The sequence below is a fragment of the Benincasa hispida genome, chromosome 9 (genome assembly GCF_027475165.1).
Source record: "Benincasa hispida cultivar pf3 chromosome 9, pf3_genome.v1.1, whole genome shotgun sequence".
In the NCBI taxonomy this organism is placed as follows: Eukaryota; Viridiplantae; Streptophyta; class Magnoliopsida; order Cucurbitales; family Cucurbitaceae; genus Benincasa; species Benincasa hispida.
The window spans coordinates 16,455,888-16,473,315 of record NC_143486.1 but is presented as its reverse complement, the minus strand read 5'-3'; the positions used below and the strand labels follow the sequence as shown (position 1 = coordinate 16,473,315).

At 33.2% G+C, this 17,428-nt stretch overlaps 1 protein-coding gene and 1 pseudogene across 1 annotated transcript; both read right to left on the bottom strand.

Moving 5' to 3' along the window:
• Positions 1-1,956: 1,956 nt before the first annotated feature.
• On the bottom strand, positions 1,957-5,488 carry LOC150033658 (uncharacterized; annotated as a pseudogene).
• An 8,219-nt stretch (positions 5,489-13,707) lies between these two features.
• On the bottom strand, positions 13,708-14,953 carry LOC120087275 (peroxidase 5-like). Its single transcript, XM_039044223.1, has 2 exons — positions 14,723-14,953; positions 13,708-14,472 (listed from the first exon to the last, which is right to left on the bottom strand). Exons 1-2 carry the CDS (start codon positions 14,951-14,953, stop codon positions 13,708-13,710), a joined length of 996 nt encoding a protein of 331 aa, XP_038900151.1.
• Positions 14,954-17,428: the final 2,475 nt, after the last annotated feature.

The following is a 17,428-nucleotide window of genomic DNA, read 5'->3' as shown; positions in this document are numbered from 1 at the left end:
GGGTTTGTAAAGGATGCGGTTACTTACATGGTGATGGATGATTTGACTATGAAACCAATGTCCACCATTTCTAGTATTACTCCCTTGAACAAGTTTAATATCAAAGAATTTGGTGCTTTGGTAGAGAGAGTCATTACTTTGGATGTCAATCAGGGTATGAAACTGCTGAGGGCATCTTTGCAAACAAGATTCAGGGAGAGAGCGAGATTCAGGGACTGTGATTGGGCTTTTGAAACATCAAGGCATGGTGGGATGCTTATCTAATTTGTATGAGAGTGTTGAAGCTTTAAATGACATAACTAAGATATAATTAAACTTTGCTACCATAACTGCATAAAGCTACTTAAGACATAACTAAACTTTGCTACCATAACTTCAGGATAGCAACATATTACACAACTAAATAATGTAGTAATCATACCTAATTTGATGGGTCTCCGCTATGTGATCGTACCATGTTTTCAATCATCTTTTTCATTTCTTCCATTTGTCTCGCATGATCCTCTTGCATTCTTCTCTGAACATCTTCGAGTTCCTTAATCCTCGACTGAGACTATTGGAAATTGACTCTCAATTCATCCATTCCTGCCTCCGTTCCTTGAGTACATGACGAGCTTGATGACATGGTACTCCTTCTTGACTTAGGCTTAGGGTCCCAACCTAGACCTTTTGAATATCCGGGTCGTCTACCTAAAACCGTCTCACAGATTTCATCCTCTGTTAGTGGTTGAGAACCTTCTACAGTACTGGGACTGGATTGTAATTCCAACATTTGAAGCTAGACATAATAATTAAATAGGTAAGAACGAGCGACTAAAGTTAAAAGTGAATAAAAAAATACGACAGTAAAGAAAAAATGTTACATGTGCACTTTCAGCTGCCTCGTTCACAAACTTGCCACCTTTAGAATGTGTTTCTCTAAATAGGTCAACACGTCCTATTTCCCGACCCTCCTTTGCCTGCAACTCTGCCTGAATTTACTAGAATGACTTGATCCACCTACGTGGTCGAACGGTAATTTCTCTCTATTCTTTCAGTTCGTCACAGACTTTTCCTACATTTAAAGAAAAAAAAATATGTCAATAGTGTGATGTATTAGTAAATGCAGCAAATGATACACACCATAAATATTGTACCTGAAACGCTTCACTCTTGAAGCAGTCACACAAAAAATACCAATCTTCTGGCCTATTTTTAAGCCAAGTAGGCAAACTGGCACGTGCTTACTGAGGATCTCCACACTTTCTATAATGTCTGTGTAAATCTGATCTAAATTCTTTGAATAGTTTTGCATTTGATGTTCTCTGAAACGGTTAAGTCGTTGACTGGACAGATCAAGATCGAAATGAGCCTACAAAAGAGGGAGGAAAGAATTAGCATAGATGATGTTCATGACTGTAAAAGAATAAACTTATAATTACTTACCAATAATTGACTTTTAGCCAATTCTATGAACTCGTTTGGAACCTCAGCAAAAGTACGACAACGTACTGGAAATGCGGATCTCACGGCGACGCCGATGGCATTACTAAAACGAACCGAATGTTGAGATATCGATTTCGTCTCCCCCTCATTTATCACGATTGTGATTCTCCCATGTTTTTGTACGTATTTTTCCAACTCAATGTTCCGTGAATGCTCTTGCTTCTTCCGATTAGATGCTGAGACACTATCTGAAGATTAAAAAATTTAAAACAGTTTATGATGTATTTCAGTTAACAGAATATATTTCAAAATATACTAACCTGAAGTATCACCCACAGAAGATACCATGTTGCCTAGATATAACTCCTGGAATTCTTCATCAGCCTCCCGTTGCTTATTAGGAGTTGACATCATATCTATACAAATACAAAAGAGAGAAAACAATATTAAATTAAAAATAAATACATCTAAGCTAGAGAAAAAGAGAATTTAGTAGATACATCATTACTCATCATCGTAATCTAATTCAAATTATTCATCAGCACTTGAACTATTATTGGGAGATAATTGTTCTTCATCATCATTGTTTATGAAGTGATGATCGCCATGTATAGTAATTGGTCTTTCCACAACTGTAGGATCAACGTCAACTCTGCATAAAGTAACCTCCTCAATGGTTTCATCCACTCAGACACCACCAACAATTTCTAGTAAATCTAGTTGTGCGTTTTCAACATCATCTACTTTCGGTATATCCCATATTCTATTTTGGACTACTTGAACAACTTTCCAATTGCTACCATGTTTGATGTCATCAATGTAAAAGACTTGTTGTGCTTGCATAGCAAAGATGAAAGGCTCGTCGACATACCAAAAGTGTGATGTATTGATCGATTTGTATCCTAAATCCACATGTGTCCTATTACTTTTGTTGTTATCTATGTCAAACTATCTACACTTCAACAAGAAAACGTGTCTTCTGTTTGCATATTGCAAATCTAATACTTCATCTACAACACCGTAGAAATTGTTATCTACACTTGTGTTCTCACTGATCTCTCCGACCATTAGGACTCCACTATTTTGTGTAGCTCGACGATTATCATGCTCTACAGTATGAAACCGTACCCCATTAACAATGCATCCATTGTAAGAGCGCACCTCAGACGAAGGTTCCATTGCAAGTGAAAAGAAATCATCGGAGATATCTTCTCTCTCGCGCCGTTGTAGAACCTAATAATTACTTATACATTAAAAATGAATACGAAGAATGAATCATCCCTCAACCGTTGCCTACAAAATGACTATGTATACCTGAGATTTGAACCAATCGAAAAATTTGCGTTGATGTTTTATATATAAGTCAGAGGCGTTTTGAGCTTCACGACAAATTAACCTCAAATGTTGCCTACAATATTTATCATTTAAATGTTATATCAAAGGAGATACCCTATAATTTAGAAAAGGAAAAAGTTTGAAACGTACTTGCGATAGTTTGTTATTTCTTTACAATTGTTGAGAATGTACCAATGTGCAATACGCTTTTCCTCTGCTGATAGCGTCCGTAAAGTTGACGCCCCTAATGGTCGTACCTTCTGCCTAAATAATTCAAATTCACCAAATATCTCATGATCAGGAATGTTATCATCATTTTGTTCATCTCTATTGAATCTCGTTTCAATCCCACTTAGATATCGCGAGCAGAAGTTCCATGATTCATTCATTGCATATGCTTCCGCTATAGACCCCTTGGGACGTGCTTTGTTCTGTACAAATTGTTTTAATGTTCGTAAACTTCTTTCAATAGGATACATCCAACTGTAACTAACTGGACCCACCACTTTGGTTTCATATGGTAGATGAACTGCAAGGTGTACCATTACATCATAAAAGGCAGGTGGGAATATTCTCTTCAATTTACAAAGTATGACTATGATGTCTGCTTGTAGTCTGTTCAAATCACTTACACATATTGTCTTTGCACATAAGTCGCGAAAGAATGTACACAACTCAACAATAGCAGTGGATACATTCTTCGGTAGGTATGCTCGAATACCAATAGGGAGTAGTCTGTGAAGCAACACATGACAATCGTGTGTTTTCAGCCCCAATATTTTTCCATCTTTGTCTTTGACACATCGTGATATGTTAGATACGAATCCATCAGGGAATTTCACTGATTTCAAATACTTACAAAACGAAATTCGTTCACCATTTGTTAATGTGTATGTTACGTATGGTTTTACAAATCTGTTCTCGACCTGTATCAAGTGTAGGTCCTTTCTTATCTCCAAATCTTGTAAGTCCAATTGAGCGTTTGTTGTATCTTTTGTCTTTCCTTCAATATTTAACAATGTGCCCACCAAATTGTCGAATATGTTTTTTTAATATGCATTACATCTAATTTATGTCGTAACAATAGTCTGGACCAATATGGAAGTTGGAAAAAAAAAATACTTTTTTTAGTCCAGTTTAGAATTCGCTTTCTTATTTTATTTTGCTTCGACGGATGTTTGCTAAGCACAGAAAAGTTTAACGTATTTATTTGTTGTAATATCTCTTCTCCATTCATTACGACTGGTGGAGGTCTACGTTCAACTTTTCCATCATGTTTTCTACTTCGATGCCAACTATGATTCTCTGGAAGATAATGTCGATGTCCCATAAATTATATTTTCCCTTTTATCCCGAAGGACGAGTTATCTTCTTTGCATATTGGACATGCTTGATAACCTTTTGTACTCCACCCAGATAAGTCATCGTATGCAGGGAAGTCATTAATCGTCCATAATAAGGTAGCATATAGTTGAAAAAACTCACCAGCAATAGAATCATAAGTTCGCACATCAATTGTCCACAACTCTTTCAACTCTTCAATCAACGGTTGCAAGTAAACATCAATTTCTTTTCCAGGAGATTTTGGACCAGTTATGAGCAAAGACATGAAGAAGTTTGTTTCCTTCATGCATTTCCAAGGGGACAAATTATAAGGAATTATCACCATAGGCCACATACTATAAGAAGTGCTCATATTTCCAAACAGATTGAAGCCATTTGAAGCTAATCCCAAACGAACATTTCGAGAATCTAAAGCGAAATGAGGGAATTCACAATCAAAATGTTTCCACCCCTCTGCATCAGTTGGATGTCACAATACATCATCCGTTTCAACTCGTTTATCTTTATGTCATCTCATGTCAGAAGCGCCTTATTTTGATGCAAACAATCATTTTAATCTCGATATCAATGGAAAATGACGCAATATCTTATGTGGTATTTTTTTACCCTTACCATCATTAACTTTGTACTGAGACTCACCACAAATAGGGCATTGTTGTAAATCTGCAAATTCTTTCCAATACAATACACAATCATATTTGCACGTAGGAATAGACTCATAACCTAGGCCTAAATCACGCAATTTTTGCTTGGCTTCATAAAAGGAAGTAGGTATAGAGGTGCCAGCTAGAAACGCTGCTTTTAACAATTCCAGCAATATGTCAAACGATTTGTTACTCCAGCCGTTTAGAACTTTGATATGCATCAACTTCACTAAAAAGTTTAATGACGAAAATTGCGAACACCCAGGGTATAATTCATTATGTGCTTCGGTCATTAAATTCTCGAATAAGTTCGTGGTATCTCTTTCTTGACCATTAAAGGACATTTCATTATTCTCAATCCTTCCTTCATTTGCATTTTCGTTTTCAATTGGAACTTGTAAATCGTTTATAAGATTCAACATCTCATTTTCTTCGACAGCATTACTCTCTATACTATCTACTTCAACATCCTGTATTGAATGACTTGTATGACTTCTAGATAAGTTTACTGGCTCTCCATGATATACCCATTCACAATATGAGGGAGATATTCCATATGTTAATAGATGTCGTTCCACAATATCTATCTTTTTCCAAATTGAATTCATACAATTCTTGTATGGACATCTTATTCGTTCGGAATCATTTACATGAAACCTTGCCATATCTAAGAATTGTGATACTCCTTCTATATACTCCACTGATAACTTATTCCTTAGTTTAATCCATTCTTTATTCATCCTTAAAAATAAATATTTTCTGACCAACTTATAATCCAAAACAATAATCTGGATTAGAGGACAAAGTACAAAGTATTACTAACCATTGAGTTCCATAATTTTCATTTGTTAAGGCAAAATAAACACATAGGTCCCTAGGCCGCTTAAATTGTCTTAACAACTTTCAAATGTTTTATTTAATACGTCTCCAAGCTTTCAATTTTGTGTCTAATATAGGCCTTTCATCTATTCAACATCTTCTAAAATTTATAAGCCTATTGGATACAAAATTTAAAGTTCAATTTTCTATTAGACACAAAATTTAGTTTTATGTCTAATAGATTCTTTAAACTCCACAATAACATCAACAATCCATAATTCATAATTCACATTAGATTACCAACATGCTAGAAATTAAACATTAGCAACATTAATTACCAACATTAGTAACATGCTAAGAATTAAATATTACCAACATGCTAGAAATTAAAAACAATGGCTTAAATTAAGATACAAAATAAGAGAAAATAAATGAAATGGATGTACACGAACCTTGATGAAAGCTTGAAAATAAACAACAAATTTGCAAGCAATGAAGGGGGAAGGCGGCGGCGGACGGTTGACGGAGGTGCGAAGGGGGAAGGGCAGGCTTGAAGAGTGGCAGCGACAGGGGGAGTGGCGGGAGCATGAAGGGAAGAAGGAAAATGGGGCGGCCGGTGTGAAGAGGGGTGGCGAGCTAAAAAATCGAGGGGGGTTAGGGTTTTTTGAGAGAGAAAAAAATTTGGATGTGCACAAGAAAAAGAAAGGTCTGGTTTAAACCAGACCCCTCTCCCGACGCCACCCGACGGGCGTCGAAAAATCCGTCGGGAGTTCCCCGAAAACTCTCGAAGGTCCTTTACTTCGTCGGGAGAGACCGTATCTTCCAACGACCTAACTCCCAATGCCGTTGAGTTCCCATTTTTCTTGTAGTGAGATTTTCTTACAAATTTCCCAAAAGTTAGTTATAATCCGATCCAACAATAAGGATTCTTAGTAAAACTAGAAATCCTCTAGAGATGTAGAAATATGCAAAAATATGCCACTATTTGCTATAGTTGAATTATATATACACATGTAATGTTAAGAAGAAAGCATGAAATTCATTTTATTCCACTTGCCAAATTTTGCAAAAGAAAAAATTTGCCCTTTTATTTTGTTTAATAGGGGTTTCCTAATTACTAGTAAGAAATATCGGTAAAAAAAAAAACTCACCGTGTGATTCTTTCTACAAATTAATCTTATGTTACTAAAAAAATCCATTCTTCCAATTTGCACTTTCATTCCTATAAACTAAATAACTACTTTTTCGTCACAAATCAAAAAATTCATTTTTTGAATTTTTTTAGTTAAGGCTTTATTTGATTGAATTTTGATTTGAGGGAACAAAAGCGTGGAGCTGAAATAACTCACTCACAACACCTTTTAAAGGATTACATTGTATGATTAGATCGAATAAGTCCTGATGGAATAAATATTCAGCCGCCTATGAACCCTCAGGGACTATCTTATTCAATGTTTGTTCAATTACCCGCAAATGTGATGTAGGCATTGAGTTTGATAATAATGATATCCTTCAACATACCAAAACTAGCTGTCATCCCACCAATAGTAGGAGATGTAAGGATTGGTAGATAGATTAATTTTTTATTTGTTTGATAATCATATAAAGCAAAAGATATTTTTTCCATTTGCATCAAGCTCAAACTTCCTTCTTGCATGCATGCTCCTCCAAAACCATACACTAAACTAAGAGGTAAAAATTGATTGGTAGCATACTCGATCAAACGGGTGATTTTCTCGCCTACTACAGATCCCATACTATCCTTCATAAACTGAAAATCCATAACCCCAATTGCTACGGGAATACCATTTAATTTACCTGTGCCTAATTATGTCTTTTTTTTATAAGAATCAAGACGATCTTTATATGGTTCCTCCTCTGAATGAAATTCAAAGGGATCCAAAGAGACCATGTCTCATCCATAAAGTTCCATGTACCTGGATTAATCAAAAGTTTGATTCTATCTGAACTACTCATTTTCACATGGTATCCACATTGTTCACAAATATTCAGTTTTGATTCCAAAAATTCCTTATAATTTAATCCATAACCATTTTCGCATTGAACCCACAAATGCCTATATTTTTTAGTTACATCTAAATCATTAGAACTTTCTGTTCTAGTTAAATCACTTCCATTCGTGCTAGTTCTTATACCGGAACTCTCCTTAACTAAAAAAAGTGTCATCAAATACGAAATTTCGAATGCCAACTAAATCATCAACAATACTATAACAAGAATTGTAACTATCACTATGACTAGGAAATGTTTTTACTCATATTATTTATAATTGATCCTTCACTTTGAATAGGACCAATACTATTGATTGATTTACTTAGCCTACACTAGTATTCTAACTCCCCGTTAGACAACATTGAATTTAACCATCTTTTGTCCATTTAGCTTTCTTGCCCCTATTTACATGAAAATACAATAGATGAATAGTCATTCGATAAAAAATAATAATTTGAATATCTCATTTCCTATCAGAATAGGATCTAAATCTAATCACTAGGATTATTAACTACTAACAAGTTGGTCTTAAAAAAAAAAAAAAAAAGTTTATGTTGTATGTTATATATATAGTGAAATGATACTTAGCGTTCCTGCAAAAGAGAATTTTTTTTTTTCAATTAAATCAATTAAATTATTAATTTTTAAATAGCGACTTCTCACTTGTTATGTCAAATTCAAATAAAAAAATCGTTGTTCTCCCTATGAATAAGAAGAACTTTTTCGTAAAATCTCGTGTACTAAAAATTTGTATTCTAAGCCAGAACAAAAAGGACAATATACATGATGGGTAGAAGAAGTTGTGATACTTGGTTCGATCCCGGATCTGAAACGATGCTATAGGATATAATATATTAAACGACTACACCAATCCTATGGATCCATAGGCTTAATTACGGATCTAGCACAACAATAAAGATGTTTAAGTTGTTTTGTATATCTAGCAAAAAGATACATAATAATATCTTTGTATTGTATTTGGCTCAATCCTTTTAGTAAAAGATTGGGTCGAGTTTAGTTTAATTGTGAAAATCCATTACAATTAAAAGAACGAAGAGTAATTACTGAATTACAAAGTATCCATTACCTCAAATTCAAATTTGATCTCCTTCCATACTTCACAAGCAGCAGTTAGTTCAAGACTCCATTTACTAGCTTCATTGATAATTTCATTACCCTCACGAGCAAGATCATGTCCCTCATTATGAGCTTGTACACATGCTTCTAGAGCTACTCGGTTAGCTACGGCACTAGGTGCATTACCCCAAGGGTGCCCCAAATTTCCTCCACCGAATTGTAATACAGAATCATCTCCAAAAATCTTGGTTAAAGTAGGCATATGCCAAACATGAATACCACCGAAAGACACTAGTAGAACACCTGGTAAAGAGACCCAATCTTGAGTGAAATTAATACCGCGACTTCAGTCTTTCAATAAAATCATCACGTAGTAAATCAATAAAGGCTAAAGTGACTTCTCTTTCCCCTTCAAGTTTACCTACTACGATAACAGCATGAATATGGTCTCCACCAAACATACGTAATGCTTTAGCTAGTACACAGAAGTGCATACCATGATTCTTATGTTTATCAATAACGGAATGCATTACACGGTGAATGTGAAGAAGTAGACCATTATCTCAGCAATAATGAGCCAAGCTAGTATTTGCAATGAATCCACCTGTTAAGTAGTCATGCATTATGATAGGAACTCCCAATTCTCAAGCAAATACAGCCGTTTTGATCATTTCTTCGTATGTACCTACAGTAGCATTCAAGTAATATCCCTTGATTACACCTGTTTCAGCCTGTGATTTATAAATAGTTTTCACACAAAATAGGAAATGGTTTGTACAATGCATAAATGGTTGGGAATTCACATTTTCATCATCTTTGGTAAAATCAAATCCACCGCAGGCATTCATAAACTGCTCTACCATAATTCTTAGCAGATAATCTCAATTTTGGTTTAATAGTACATCCTAATAGAAGGCGACTATACTTGTTCGGTTTATCTCTTTCAACCTTGATACCATGAGGTGGGCCTTAGAAAGTTTAAATATAAGCAGTAGGGATTCAGAAATCCTTCAGACGTAGAGCACGTAGAGCCTTGAATCCAAATACGTCGCTTTATGCCCTACCCCAAATATTTATTTTTCTTTACGGTGGATTTCATATTTATTATTTCATATGGTATATAAATCTTTTTATTATATTTTATATATGATACGAGACCAAAAAAAATAAGAAATGACAAGATAATTTGTGTATACCAATGGAGAAAATAAATAAAATATGTAGAAAACAAGACAAGGATTCTCTAGAATGACATTGTAGACCAATTGAAAGGGATGTAGCGCAGCTTGGTAGCGCATTTGTTTTTGGTACAAAATGTCACGAGTTCAAATCCTGTCATCCCTACCTATTACTTATATTATGAACGGTAACGAGGAATCAATTGAAATCCATAAAAATTGAACATAGATAGACCGAATCAATCCTTTTTTAAAAAAATTTATGCTATTAACATCCTTGCGCAAGTAATCCCCCTTATGAAATTTGAATGATTAACAATATTGTTTATTGTACTAAAACTTCCAAAGTCTTATCCAAGTTCTGAAATTTCGTGAATCTTCAAAAAGAAGACTTTGGAATACTTTTTTTATGATTTACAATTGACATTGACCAAAATCATCTATTAAAATAAGGATAATGTGTCGGAAATGGTCGGGATAGCTCAATTGTTAGAGCAGGGGACTTAAAATCCTCGTATCACCAGTTCAAATCTGTTTCTTGACACATCATAGATTTGTATGAGTATATATTCTACGGATTCATTAATAATATAGATCATGAAACCAATACTTAACGTCGATTTTAAGTGAAAGGGTTTATAAGTTTTATGAAATAAAATATTATTAACAAGCAAAGCAATAGAGATCTTGCACGCCAAAAAATCTAACTCCTATTTTTTCTCTCTCAACTCAAAGCTTCATAATTCTTACAGATTTGTTAAGGCATTGATTAACCCAAGAATTTAACCATCTAAAACTCTTCTTCACCTATTATCTTGAAATATATATAAGACCCAACAAGTTAAAACGGTTGTTTTCAAATACAGGAAAGTGAAACAAAATATATTTTAGCAGGTTTGTCATTTAAAATAATTTCTCTCAATCTTAATTGAGGAATGAAATAAAAATAATATTGCAGAGGTTTGAACATAGAAATTATTAGATCACATGTTCTCTGATATCATGTGAAATCAACTGTTAAAAAAACGCTTTCTGTTATGAAATAAGAAGAAGAATTCCTTTCAAAATAGCAAATCCCAACAATGGAAATATATCCTTGGCAAACACGAAACTCATTGTTATGCGTTTCCAAACAAATTTGAAGTCCTTTTATCACTACAATAATTGTCATGCAATTATCGTTGTTCTCAGCTATCATATTTTCTTCATTAATTATACTTCAATAATCCACACGTATTTAACAAACTATAGATGGTTTAACAGATAAATATCATCAACCTTTAAATTGCCCTTCCATGCTTTTAAGGTTATCAAACACGTGAAAATGTCAATGTCTTAATTTAAATTTTAAAATAGTATTTAGTTCTTTAAAGAAACTAAGAATTCCAATACAAATAAATGATATAATAACATATACAAATGTTTTCTTTTCTAAAACTACAATAAGCAAAACAAAAACGAACTCTTAAATTAAATTATTTATGATATAATTATAAATATCTTAAATTTTAAATATTTACCAAATTTAATAAGAAATATAAATAAGATTTAATGTCATAAGGAAAATAAAAAGAACTTAATTTTATCTTCTTTATGGTTTTTTTTTTTTGGTTAAAATTTTTTTCTTTCTAAAATCTTTCTTCCTCTTTCTAATTTCTTTCCCTCTCTAAAATTCTTTTTCAAATTGTTTTTCCTGTTCTATGTTACAAATTCTAGTAACTTTTTGTCCCCAAATGTTTATATTTTCTCTTATATAAATTTTTTTGTGTTAACATTTTATAAATCGATCACTTACAATTTTAGAAAATATTTCAAGATTGGACTCTTATGTGTTAATCTAAATTTTTTATATCTAAATTTGTTTTACGTTTAAAGGTTTGTCTCTCTATAATTTTTGTTATTTTTCTTAAACTTAGATCGCATATAACATTTTTCAAGATTGTAAAGGAAACCATGTTTTTTTATTATACATGCATCTCACTCTTAATTGAGAATGCACTAGTTTGATGTGTAAACCACCTCCACCTAAACAACAGCGACACATTGAGATCATATTGTATCTATTGAACTCAATAGACGCATAGATTATTCGAAGAATTATGCTCCATCTTGAAAAATTACATTCCGTTGATATCAATTGCACCTATTAAATTCAATAGACATCTACACCAAAAGAGTTTTGGTATCTAGAAAAGTTTAAATAGAAAATTATTAAAAAAAAAAAAAAAGGGCAAAAACGGAAACAAAAGATTCTCTTTTATATATATATTATAGAATAATATAGATGTAACATTACAATAATTATTAAGGGTGCAACAAAAGAGAGTACTTGATCTTAGTTATATAGAAAATATGGTCTACGATTACTAAGGCCTCTGGTAATAATTTGGTTTTTTATTTTTAGTTTTTTAAAATTGATCCTATAAATCTCTCTTCCACATCTAAAGAGGCATTTGGGATATTGAATTTGTTACTATAGTTTGGGTTATAATAGTTTGTGTTTAGGGTGTAAACTATTTTAGTCTATGTTTGAGAACAGACTATTCTAGGCAGGTATTGAAATAGTAAACACTCTAGCAAAGAGAGATTTCATAAATAACATTACTGTAATTAATCGTAGGTTATAATAGTTGAAAACAACAACTATTATAATTAGGGACTCAAATAGTGAGTGGGCTATAATAGCTCACTTCACCTAATTGAAGTTTGGGCCATTTGACCTCTAAATCTCTTGCTTTGTCATTATTTTGTACTAATGATTTCAAAAATAAGCCAATTTTTTAAAATAAAAAAAAAGTAGTTTAAAAAAATTGTTTTTGAAATTTGGTTAAGAATTCAACTCTTATACATAAGAAAAATGTAAACCATTAAAAGAAAATGGGAAAATAAACTTAATTTTAAAAAAAAAAAAATGAGATGGTTATCAAATGGGGTCTAAGCCTTTCTTATTTAGGTCGTTTGCTTAGGAAAGAAAAGTTAGGTCTCTATAAAAATAAAGTCTCAAATGTGCCTAAGAAGCTAGTGGATATTTGTAGACAATTTAAGGGAGAAACTGGATGATCTTTTGTTCGAGACGAAATATTGTCGAGGATATACAACAATATCCCATGTTGATTAAGAAGAGAGAAAAATTCTATATAAGTATAGACAATATCTCTACTAGCATGAAATTTTTTAAGTGAAATCAAATATATAATGTCATGTTTGAACTAGAATATGGAATGGCCCATTATTATTTTAATAATATTGTTAAAGTGGAGATTCAAAGTTTTAACTAGCATTAACCATGTTCATTTGCATTTATTTTTTTAGAAAATGATACGTGGATCAGGGGATGCACCGGATACTAAGTGGACACCTTCTTAGCACCCTCATTATCTCTCCATGGATTTTCATTAAGCACAATGGAGAAGTTACAAAAGTTTTAGGATTAGAGATAAGCCCAAAACCAGTAAAGATAAAAGCAAAGAGATTAAGGATTATAAAAAGCGTGAAGATTAATGGCGGTCATAGAAGGGTTGTAATCATTGAAAAATTTGTTTCTATAAGACCAACGTATGGATTTCATGAGGTCTAATATCATAGTAGCTATAAATAATACAGAGTTTCATATCAAAACTAATTGATAATATAATAAGAGAAATTGCTAGGTATCTTATAAGCATTATTAGCTCTCTCAATTTTTCCAATGTGGTATAGTCTACCTAAATTAGCAAGAAAAACATAAAAAACAAGGAATATACCCATATTAAAAAGTTAATTAACAACTAACTAAATATTAAATATTCTTATTAATTTAGGAGATTACAAATTTTCCCTTTTTCTTTGTTACCGATTAATCATAAATCATATTAAAAAGCATCTTTCAAAGTTCAATTGACAAAACTACAATGGCGTCTGATTTCACCCTGTGATCCTGTAAGGACGTTAATAGAACCCATTTTAACCATTGCCTTTCCAAACTCAACGGCCCATTTGGAGCCATCATTGGCATTCTCCAACACCATTCTTGAAGTGAAAGGGCTTCTCAACAATATCTGATCTGACCTCAACAGCCCACGGTGCTTCTTCAGCTGAATGTAGTATTGATGGTCAAGATGGTTCGGGGTTGAAAACTCGAGCGCCACCGTCCGCTGCTGATCACTCGACAACGCCGGGCATTTCGTCTTCAAGTAAGCGGCATAATTAGGGTTCATTGAAGGGTCTTGTGAGTGAGTTGCATTGAAGGAATAAAGTCTATTAGAGAAGGTGGAGCAATGAGCTACTCCGATGGAGTGTGCGCCTGAAAGAGTCACCATCTCCGCTGCTGACAACCCTCGTTGTGCGAAGCTATTAATGAGCTCCTTGGCATTGAAAGAGGGAGGTGGGAGAGTATTGGCTTCTTCTTTTATTGAAACACGACCATCGCGACGGCCTGCTAGGACGGCATAATTAATGCCTCCAACTTTATAGACGCTATCACGGGCTGCAAAGGCAAGAATGTCTGCACAAGATACGGTTTGGGGACAAACGGTCTCGATTTGGACCTTGGCTTTGTTAATAACCTTGAAACCTCGCAAACTTGGAAAGTTCGCAGGATGCTCTCTCTCAGCTGGATTGCCAGGAGTGGATTTCAATAGTACAGAACCATCGCAACCCTAAAATTAAATCATCCATTAATCTAAAAGTTTATGCCAATAGGTTAATTAAAGTAATTTTAATTATATTAATAATTTAAAACTTCTTTCATCCTGACTTGAAAATTTGTAGAAAATTCAACAAATGAAAATCAATAATTATTATAAATTATAATTGACATGTCTTTTGATTTTAGTGATGATTTAAATTCTACGTCTATGAATATGGAAAAAAAATAACAGAAAATGTAAGGGAAACATTGAAGCGTACTCTAACGAAGCAGTCATGGAAGTGCATTCTGATGAGACCGGCAGCAATCCCGGGGTTGCGATCGATGGCCTCGTCTACGACGTTCTTGATAATGGCTACAGCTTGAGGACAAGATGGTTTATAGAAACCCACTTGTAGAGTTGCAGAAGCAAAAATGAAGAGAGAAAGGAGGATGATGATGAAGGAAAGCTTTGAGAGAAGTTGGAACTTTTGGGAAGAAGAAGAAGCCATTGGTGAGGTATTTTTTGTTGGGTTTGTGAAGAAAATGTTGAAGATAAAATTTGTATTTATAGAATTATTATAGCTTGAGAAAGGGTGTGTGTGTGTGAGGAAATGATGTTTTTTTAAAATTTACTTATGGAAAAACAAACCATACAGGTGTTGAAGAAAAAAACTTAGGTGCTAGTTGTGCAACTTAACCAATTATCCAATGAAGATTTGTCATGTGGTCAAAAAAATTAAACTAAACTATTATTATTATTATTATTTATTTTACTAAAACTATTATTATTATTATTATTTATTTTACTATAGGAGATATGTGTCTATGATACAAGTTACACCTAATCATTACGCGTGTTGAAAACAGTAACTAGCAGAGAAGACATGACATTGCAAGATGCGAAAATATTAAGTTTTCTAAGTTTGAACTGTTTTCTCTAATCAACTCTTATGAAGTACTAATTCAATTCCCAAAATTTTTCAATGGTGCTAACTGGAGACAAATATTATTGACTATGACAAACAATATATTATAAAAAATAAAAATATTGTTACATTTTGTTAATCAAAATTGATGGATCATTAAAATATAGTTATTTTATTCATATTTTTTACCCGTGATCAAGATTCGAAATATCAATATCGATGAAAATATCCAAGTCCTTATTTTATGGAAATATCAATTCAAATTTCAAGAACTTTTTATAAAAATGGATAGAAATTGTTAAAATTAGTTCATGAAACTTTGATTATGACTCAATTAGACTATAATTGACTATTTTTAATCATCATTTCTATAAAGTAAGACAACATTTAGATTTATACGGTAAAATATTTGTATAAATATCAATGTGAGGGCAAAAATTTTAAAAAGAAATGGGAAAATAATTATAAAATAATAAATTACAAAAGTAAAGAACATAAAATATTTGTATATAAAATAATTATAAATGGTTTATTATACTACAACAAAATATACAATCTATGATACATGCACAATAGCCTTTTATTACCAAATCTAAATGACAATCTTATGTGTTGTATTGCCCCCTACGTTTAGGCACTTTAGGGCGCTGTCGAGATGTGAGCTCCACACTGTCAAGATTGTCATTTGCAAATTGCTTCCATCCCTTGTGAGGGCTACAAACCATTACTGTGAGTTTCCAACAATGTGAAATAGTTAGAGTCGTGTTTATTAGTGATGAGCTTGGATTTTATTTGAATTCATGGTGATAAAACCCAAACAATATAACAACTGGATCTCCACCAAAATAATCAACTAACTATTCTTCAAAAAACCACAAATAAATCATCAAATAATCACCAAGCAATCAACTAAACAATAGACAACAATAAACCACAAAATTCTAGAAGACTTTAAGCAAAGAGCACACGAAGTATACGTGGAAAACCTCTTCGATGTGAAGAGTAAAAACCACGGGACTTGTGAAGAGTCCACCATTTTCAACTTCTCTTATTACGATAAAATTGAGGGAAAAAGAATACAAATCAATCTTACAAAAGTTCACTACCTGCCAATATTAAGTACATAAAAGATGAACACTTGAGAGATAAAAAGAATGAAAATCACCTAGTTTTATAGGTTCTGTTCATCGACGATTACGGACAAACCAAAGCTCTAAACAATAATCTAACCGTTCAAAACGAGAATTTATGTGTCCCAAATAGGCTGACCAAATTTCAACACGATCCAACGGTTCAAACTCCAAATATCGACAACTTTGTGAAAGCTGTCACTGAAAAATCGAACTGCTATCTTTCTCTCCTATTTTTTGCTTCTGTTTCAATCTCTTTTCCCTTAGGTCATCTTCATATCACATAAAAGAAAACCTATGGCTTTCAAGATGGGTCAACTCAAAAAATTGGCCCCCATTGTGCTCACAAAACACAAGTTTAAAATAAAGTCTTACTTGTGCAACAAGTGGGTTGGACATCCACAATAATCTCCCCCTCTAACCCAACACGGGAAAGACTCAATCACATCCATGATCACTTGAACCTCATCCCGACATGCTTACTACAAAGCTCAATCTTGCTTCCCGGAACTACCTTAGTTAACATATCTGCACTATTGTTGTCAGTGTGAACTTTCCGCAAATTCAATCTCTTCTCTTCAATCACATCTCATAGCCATTGATATCTAATGTCATTGTGTTTAACACGAGTATGATACATTAGATTTTTGTTAAAAATCTGTAGCACTCTGACTATCACAAAATATAACATACTCGTCTTGTTTCAAACCCAACACTTGAAGGAACCTTTAAGCCATAACATCTTCTTGCTTGCTTCCACTATTGTAATATACTCTACCTCAGTTGTGGACAATGCTACACATTTTTGTAGCTTGGATTTCCATGAGATGGCTCCTCCTGAAAATGTAAACACATAACCTAAGGTAGACTTTCTGTTATCAAGATCACCTGCCATGTCTGCATCAGTATAGCCTTCAAGCATAGGTCT